The 8,911-nt window shown below is 44.1% G+C and overlaps 1 protein-coding gene across 1 annotated transcript in view; it reads left to right on the plus strand.

Annotated features, from left to right (window-relative positions):
* FOXO1 (forkhead box O1) overlaps window positions 1–8,497 on the plus strand; it is a 100,415-nt gene extending 91,918 nt beyond the window's left edge. Inside the window, exons 2-3 of the mRNA XM_012758548.2 lie at window positions 3,349–4,700; window positions 5,180–8,497. Coding sequence (XP_012614002.2) covers window positions 3,349–4,686 — 1,338 coding nt within the window. The 3' untranslated portion in view covers window positions 4,687–4,700; window positions 5,180–8,497. The remainder of the gene's footprint in view (window positions 1–3,348; window positions 4,701–5,179) is intronic.
* The last annotated feature ends 414 nt before the right edge of the window (window positions 8,498–8,911 follow it).

The raw sequence follows: 8,911 nt of genomic DNA on the forward strand, positions 1-8,911 counted from the left end.
GAAACACAGCTAGGGGAGAGATTGGCTCCAGACTGGCTGACTTGTCTTTTTCTCTAATGGCGTCATGCAGAAACGCAGGATTTGGGCAAGTGCTGGTGCATGAGCCTCTGTCCTCAGGCCCTGAGAGTTCAAGAAGGTCGTGTCTCAGAGCCCCGGTGGTGGGCGGCTCTGCTGCGGAGTCGCGCGGGCGAGCTGCTCGTCCACCCAGCCTCAGCGGCGTCCAGCAGAGGAGTGCAGACACAACATCTTTACGGCAACACATGCTTTACAAGATTTACCTCTTCAAATCCTGCCCCTTAGAGATCATAGCATCTTTAACGTCCTGCTGGCTGTGTGAAAAACAGGAATTTATGTAACGAGCCCTGCACAGCAAACCTTTTCCTGTTCGGAAAAAATTTTTTTAATTGTTGGCAAAGTTAGGAGACAGCCCTGTTACTCAAAGAGCGACCTGAAATGTCCTCTTAGAAAAATATGCGATATGATGTTTTGATAAGTAAGGGATTGCTGTGGCTTTTTTTTTTTTTCAAGTCTAAATAGTGAATGAGTGTACGTCCCACCCAACTTAGTAAATGCTTGCTGCTTTAGCTTTTTAAAGATTTGATTCTTACGTCTTCTGCAGTCTTGTTAAGAATGTCCCCCAGCTGTACCTGCCAGGGAGCCAACAGGGTTGTCATGGATGTTGTGGAGCTGCACCCCTCTCTCCCCAAGTCAGTGCAGACAGCCAGGAAGCTACTATCTGGGAAGATCTTTCTTCCCCCTTTATCATTAACTAAATGTGACAGGGACAGGAGTCAAGCTTCCTCTCCTCCAGAGATTTCGTCAGCGCTTATCTGTGTGTCTATTGTGTTCAGGGAACAAAACTGTCATGATGGAATACTGTGCAAATGCCCAGACTTCCAGCATGTAGACAACGTTGCAGGTCCGAGTGCTGGGCTGCATTCTAGCCCTACCCCAGGGGCAGGCCTGCTGCTTTTGTGGAGGAATCAAGAGCTCGGTGTGCTGGTGTGTGTGGGCACAGGGGACGAGGCTGTGGCTCTGTGGGCGTGCGCGCATGTGTGTGTGTAGTTTAGGGCCTTCCCATAGGATTTTTGGAATCGTAAGCAATGAAAATGCTAGAGGGAAACGTGGTCCCCTCTTCTAGCAATTCTTGTATGGAGTCCAAGCCCCTGAGTCTTCCTCACAGCATGTCTTGAGTTTTGGGGATAGATCATAGAGAGGAGGAGAAGGAGAGTCTGGGGACCAGGAGACGGTCACTGCCACCAGCTCACACACCTGCTGGGAAGCTGGGGTTCGCCATGTCTGACCCACATTCTCTGTGTACACTGGAAGAATGGCTTGTCACGCAGCTGCTGTGTTGCAATCCTTGGGTGGAATGTAGTGCAGAGGGTCAGAGGGCCATTTGAAATGTGGATTTCTAAGTCTCTGACTGTTGAGCCTCACTCTGACTTTTTTGTCAGCTTTTAGAAAGTGGGATTCCCCTCCCACACCCCCTTTTAGTGAGAAGAGACTTGAGCTGTAGTTCCTGTTAGAGCCAGGCCTCATCCTGCCGTGCAGAGACTCTGCTCTGGCGCAGGGATTGGCACTCGGGCCTCCGCGTCCCCTGTCGCTGGCATGAGGATGTGGGCACTGTGGCTGCATCTCTGGGTGACCACAAATCCAGCCACAGCCTTTTTGTGGTTGAGGAGAGGGGCCGCAGGGATGCAGGGTGCTGGGTCAGCTGAGCCTGGCACCCAGTTAGCAGATGAGGCCAAGGAAGTGGGGCAGGGGGTGGGGCTGTGCACCAGCCCTGCTTCCAGGGGTCCACTCCTGGGACCAGGCCTCTGAGGACAGGCTGCTGAATGAGCAGAGTGCAGTTGCCACATGCCCCATGCTGTGCTGGGACACAAGCTCTCCACCGAGGCCCCTCCTTCTGAGGAGCTTGCAGGCCGTCCATCCCCCCTCCCCCCCCCACACGCATACATGTCCCGAGGGCTCTCCTGAGTGCCCTCTCGCCCCCGGTTGAGTAGGGGAATCAAACTGGGGCTGTTTCATCTGCATCCTGGCTCTCTGGGGTTTGTGCTAAATTGGTACTACCATCTCTGGCCCTTTACCTTGAATTTACTGCTGTGGATTTGTGTGTGAATACCTCTGAGTGCCTACTCATGTCACACTGAGTGGGGACACAGGACTTAGAATGATGGCATCCCGTGTCCCCAAAGTTGGGGTCCAGTAACTTCTTCCTGGTGACTGCTTATGATACGCCAGACTCTGCTGAGCATGTTTGTGTATCTCGTTTAATCCATGTTACAACGCTGTAAGGTGCGGTTATTTATCCCTATTTTACAGATGAGGGATATAGGGGCAACATAGCAGGATAAGCAGCTCCCCAAGGCCATTTAGGTAGGTAGCAGAGCCACTTAAAAAGTGCTCAAAAAAAAATAAAAAGGCCAGGGGTTGGTTTTCTTTACTAATTGGCCTAGGTATATATACGTGGCACAATGAGTCATGAAGCTGTACTTACTTGAATTCTGGAGCTCTTTGCATTCTCCACCATTACCTCCCCTCCCAAGTCGTCTTGGACCGAGTGTGCCCCTGATGGGATGCCATGGAGCCTGCCCTCGGGCAGGGCGAAAGTGAGGCAGTACTTGAATTTGAGTTTTGAGGTGGGGAGGTCAGCTTTCTCATATTAAAAACCCAGTGATTCTTTTATTCTTATATTCACTTACATTTGCTTAATGGGCTTTAAAGGTGTAAATGAATCTAGGTCTTACTCATTTTGGAGCTTTTAATTCTTTGAAAAAATTTTTATGCTTTAATGTAAAATTTTTTTTCAAGTTTTAGCGTTAAGCTTGAAGAGCTTTTAATTCTCGACTAGGAATATATCCTGCTTCATCTTTTTCTTTTCTATAATCGTGGGCCCAGTGATATAAAACTTCTCACTTTATATAAATGGCATGTTCAATCTGAAGAGAATGGGCAGTAGAATGGAAAGAGGTTTGATAGCACTTTGATATAGAGTGTTATCTGCACAGCATTATAACTAAGCAAAATCTAAGTGGTTTTAAAACCAGTTCCTATAATTTCCCCCATAAAATACTACAGCTGTATCAAAAAAGTATTTATACCAATGCTTATTTAATTTTGTTCCTTCATTAAATTAAGATACAGATGCCCTTTAAGATAAGATGCTATTTTTTTCTGTGCCATTTGAGGTCTTTTTTAATGGGTTCAGAGCCATTATGACTGTTCAGATTGAAATCTGTACTGTAAATTCTTAACATGTTATGTGTCTTTCATGTAATACGTGTTGATAGTAAGTTTTCCAAGTGGAGAAGTATTGTACTTCTAACACGATGTCTTGCTTTACAGAATTCGATCCGTCATAATCTGTCCCTGCACAGCAAGTTCATTCGCGTGCAGAATGAAGGAACTGGAAAAAGTTCTTGGTGGATGCTCAATCCAGAGGGCGGCAAGAGTGGGAAGTCCCCCAGGAGAAGAGCTGCATCTATGGACAACAACAGCAAATTTGCCAAGAGCCGGAGCCGGGCTGCCAAGAAAAAAGCATCCCTCCAGTCTGGCCAGGAGGGTGCTGGGGACAGCCCTGGGTCTCAGTTTTCAAAGTGGCCTGCGAGCCCTGGCTCTCACAGCAATGATGACTTTGATAACTGGAGTACATTTCGTCCTCGAACTAGCTCAAATGCTAGTACTATTAGCGGGAGACTTTCACCTATCATGACTGAACAGGACGATCTTGGAGACGGGGATGTGCATTCGATGGTGTACCCACCCTCTGCCTCAAAGATGGCCTCCACTCTACCCAGTCTGTCTGAGATAAGCAACCCTGAAAACATGGAGAACCTTTTGGATAATCTCAACCTTCTCTCATCACCAACATCATTAACTGTTTCGACCCAGTCTTCACCCGGCACCATGATGCAGCAAACACCATGCTACTCGTTTGCGCCGCCAAACACCAGTCTGAATTCGCCCAGCCCAAACTACCAAAAATACACATACGGCCAGTCCAGCATGAGCCCTATGCCCCAGATGCCTATGCAAACACTTCAGGACAACAAATCAAGTTACGGAGGTATGAATCAGTATAACTGTGCACCAGGACTCTTGAAGGAGTTGCTTACTTCTGATTCTCCTCCCCATAATGACATTATGACTTCAGTTGATGCTGGGGTAGCCCAGCCCAGCAGCCGGGTTCTGGGCCAGAATGTGATGATGGGCGCTAATTCTGTCATGTCAACCTATGGCAGCCAGGCATCTCATAACAAAATGATGACTCCCAGCTCGCACACCCACCCCGGACATGCTCAGCAATCATCTGCGGTTAACGGGCGCGCCCTGCCCCATGCAGTGAACACCATGGCTCACACCTCGGGCATGAACCGCCTGACCCCATTGAAGACATCTTTACAAGTGCCTCTGCCCCATCCCATGCAGATGAATGCCCTGGGGGGCTACTCTACAGTGAGCAGCTGCAATGGCTACGGCAGGATGGGCCTTCTCCACCAGGAGAAGCTCCCGAGTGACTTGGACGGCATGTTCATTGAGCGCTTGGACTGTGACATGGAGTCCATCATTCGGAATGACCTCATGGATGGAGATACATTGGATTTTAACTTTGACAATGTGTTGCCCAACCAAAGCTTCCCACACAGCGTCAAGACGACGACACACAGCTGGGTGTCAGGCTAAGCGTTAGTGAGCAGGTAAGTTCACCCCAGTATCAAGAGACCTTTTGAAAAATAGAGTTTAAAAGGGGAACACAGTAACTTGCCATGTATCTTGCATGGTTAGGACTTCTTTGATATCAGCTAACTGCCCCCCTGCAGAGAGGCATCTTTTATCATTCATTCTCCATCCTTTTTGCAGCTTCTCAATTTTCCTTTTGAGCTTAAACATAGGAAGCTTCCTCTAACTGGTTTAAAGACTTTTCTTTTGACAGTTAGATGGCTGCATCTTTTTAGTAGCTTTTCAATAAATGAATATATTTGATACAAATCAAATGCTGAAAGGCTTTTTGTAAAGTGGAACTTTTCCCCATTGAATGATTTTAGAGCTTTTTTGAGAAAGCTCTAGCTTTTTGCCCCTAAGTATGTCTTGTCACTTTAGTATGTTAAGTTGAATTGATTTTAATTTGGCTATATTTTCATTGCGTATGTGTGTTGTGTGTCTTTTTTCCCCCTAGGCTACACTTAAAAAGTACTTCAGATTGTCTGACAGCAGGAACTGAGAGAAGCAGTCCAAAGATGTCCTTCACCTCCTCCCTTTTAGTTTTCTTCATTTAAAAAAAAATGCAAGAAAAAACCTTCCTTTTTTTTCCTTTTGTCAGACTTGGCAGCGAAGACATTTTTCCTGTACAGGATGTTTGCCCGATGTTTGCAGGTTTTGTGCTACTGTAGATAAGGACTGTGCCATTGGAAATTTCATTACAATGAAGTGCCAAACTCACTACACCATATAATTGCAGAAAAGACTTTCAGATCCTGGTGTGCTTTCAAGTTTTGTATATATAAGCGGTAGATACAGAATTGTATTTGTGTGTGTGTTTGGTTATTTTTTTTTTTTTTAAATATCCATTTGGTCCAAGGAAAGTTTATACTCCTTTTGTAATACTGTGATGGTCTCATGTCTTGATAAGTTAAACTTCTGTTTGTACTACCTGTGTTCTGCTGAACTGCCGGATCACAAAGAACCGGGGTCTCGGTTCTGCACCTCCACCGAACAGCTTTGACCTGTTCACGTTGCCACAGAATTCACATGAGAACCAAGACGCCTGTTATCAATCTGCTGAATTAATGGACTTGTCAAACTTTTGAAAAACAAAAAAGAGATTAAATGCCAGCCTTGTACAGGTCTTTTCTATTTTTTTTTGTTTGTTTATTTTGTTATTTGCAAATTTGTACAAACATTTAAATGGTTCTAATTTCCAGATAAATGATTTTTGATGTTATTGTTGGGACTTGAGATCATTTTTGGAATAGATACTGAACTGTAATGTTTTTTCTTAAAACTAGGGTCTACTTTGTTACATAGTCCGCTTGTAAATTTGTGGAATCACAGGTATTTGGGGGCAGCATTCATAATTTTCATTTTGTATTTCTAACTGGATTAGTACTAATTTTATACGTGCTTAACTGGTTTGTACACTTTGGGATGCTAATTGGTGATGTTTCTGACTAATCTTAAATCATTGTAATTAGTACTTGCATATTCAACGTTTCGGGCCCTATTTGGGCAGAAAAGTGATGTATAGTTATGGACACTTTGCGTTTCATATTTAGGAGAACTTAATATGTTTTTATGTGTGTATTTTAAACAAATTTCATCCGCTTCTATTGAACTATGCGCAGCACACAGTGTCAGGTTTTCTCATAGGTGCCTGTGTGTTGCATTGTTACAGTGATGCCTGCGAGGCCTCATCATGTTTGTAGATCAGAAAAGGAGAGCTACAGCTAAAACGATGTTTCTTTGTCAGACTGTGGGTTCTCATCAGCCTCACCTGTTTGAATTTAGCTTCAGCACAGGTTTCCCCTCCCAATCATGTGCTCTTGTTTCGGACCAGAGGGAGGTTGGTTTTGTAGCTGTGCCCTGAGGAATGATGTCAGCACTCTCTTCAGCCCTGTCTCCCTTCTGCCCTGTGGGTTACTCAGCACACTGTGGAAGTTTGAGATGAAGGAGGGAATTTACAGTTGGGACTTGAATGATTTGTGGAATGCTTTGTGTTCCTAAGTACAGATGGCTACCAAATGGAATAAAGCTTGTTTAAAAATTGGGGCAATTAATTTGAAAACCAGCAAACCCAGCTGTAAGTTGTGCATTTGAATTTATTTTAAAAGCCTTGGCTTAAGTTAAGAATTTGAAAATTTCTTCAGCCTTTAGCAACCCAGAACACAATTTTAATCATTATGTTTTTAGTACTTTCCAATTACCTGTAACTGACAGACCAAGTTAATTGGCTTTGTGTCCTATTCAGTCCATCAGTATTTTCAAGCCATGTGGAAGCCCAAAGTCATTAGAATAAACGGAACAGGTACACAACAATGTTCTTCGTGCCTTTTTGAGAAGGCTCTTATTTCTGTGTACATAACCCAAATCACACTTCCTTTGTCTTGTATGTTAATTGCATCTCCATTGGCTTGGTTTTTCCTACCCGTTTAACAAGAACACAAGTGCTCCTGATAGATTTCCTACAGGAGGCCGGCACTGTTGTAAACTTTATTTTTTTGAAAGTTCATTGTGCATCTACCATTCTAACCGTCTTCATTGTTGGGCACTCCAAGATATGGCTGGGTTTAAAAACCTTAGCCCCTCTAAGCAGTGTCTCCTGTGTATGGAATTGAACTTTTTGGTGCCAAAGTACTCGTGTTCTCACTTCTGTTACTGTGGACTGTCACTTTCCTCCCATAAGGTTACTGCACCATTACACAGGAGCCTCAGAGCCCCTCATTCATTCATTAAAGAGGCAACTACTGCTAAAGTCACTGTTAAAATCTTCCCACTTCATAAAGTGATGTTTAGAAAGATATTTCTTCCTCCTGAACCTGGGTAAATATCCCCACCTCCCCATTTTTTTCTTGGTTTTGAAATCTTAACAGGAATCCTAGGTAGCTCTCCTGGCACACTGAAGTCCGGAGATAAACACCTTGTCTGTCTGGAAAGCAAACATTATTTGGCCTCTGGTAGTTGTTTTTCTGTAAGAATACTGACTTTCTGGAGTAATGAGTGTATAAGTTATTGTACATGATTGCTTTGTGAAATGTGCAAATGATATCACCTATGCAGCCTTGTTTGATTTATTCCTTCTGGTTTGTACTGTTATTAAAAGCATATTGTATTATAGAGCTATTCAGATATTTTAAATATAAAGATGTATTGTTTCCGTAATATAGATGTATGGAATATATTTAGGTAATAGATGCATTACTTGGAAAGTTCTGCTTTGACAAACTGACAAAGTCTAAATTAATGAACAGGTGTTGTATCCCAGTGAGCAGTAAATCAGTGAAACATCCCAAGAAGAGGATAAGGACACTTAGAATGGAAAAACAGTTCTCCAAAGAGACACAATTTGGACTTGTTCAACTGCTGGATATACATACTGCCAATAGTCCCCTCCTCCACCTTAATAGTTTTGTATCCAGCTCCTAAGAGTTTTTAATTTATAAGTGATTTTAAACGAGAAGGTTTTTTAGTTTGGAAGTAATCATTCAGTACAAAATGCGATGTGGTTTACACAAACGAAACAGCCTGGTATTGTACTTGGCCCCTCCTTGAGGTGTAGGGCACAGCTGGCAGCGGCCAGGGACGGCCACGGAAGCCCCGCGGGACACAGTCGCACCCTCCCACATTTCACTACCCGAGCTCGGTAACAGTGCAGATTCCACGTTCCTGTCCCGATACTCTCTGAGAAGTGCCTGATGATGCTGATGTACTTACAGACACAAGAACAATCTTTGCTATAATTGTATAAAGCCATAAATGTACATAAATTATGTTTAAATGGTTTGGTGTCTTTCTTTTCTAATTGTGTAGAATAAGCTCGTAGGAATTGTGTGTGTGTGTGTGTGTGTGTGTGTGTGTGTGTGTGTAGCTATCAAGTACTTGAGTTAAACCTTGCCAGCCACAGTGTCACGGTTTATTCAAAGCTGGTATTTCCTTTGGAGGAAGGGGGAACTTCCAGTACCTCTGGGACCAGTCCGTAGCCCCCCGAGATAAAGAACAAGCACAATCCCTGGTAACAAACAACCCTGGAGTACTTCATCGTTGGAATGTGTGAAACTACATCTGGGCTGGTAATTACTAGGCATGTGAAATTGCATGTCAGAACAGACTGTTCTGAAGGTAAAAACACCTGAGGGCAAGTTAGGGTCTGACCAGGAGGTCACAGAGCAGACACTGGATGGCATGGCTTCCCACA

The sequence above is a fragment of the Microcebus murinus genome, chromosome 13 (genome assembly GCF_040939455.1).
Source record: "Microcebus murinus isolate Inina chromosome 13, M.murinus_Inina_mat1.0, whole genome shotgun sequence".
Lineage (NCBI taxonomy): Eukaryota > Metazoa > Chordata > Mammalia > Primates > Cheirogaleidae > Microcebus > Microcebus murinus.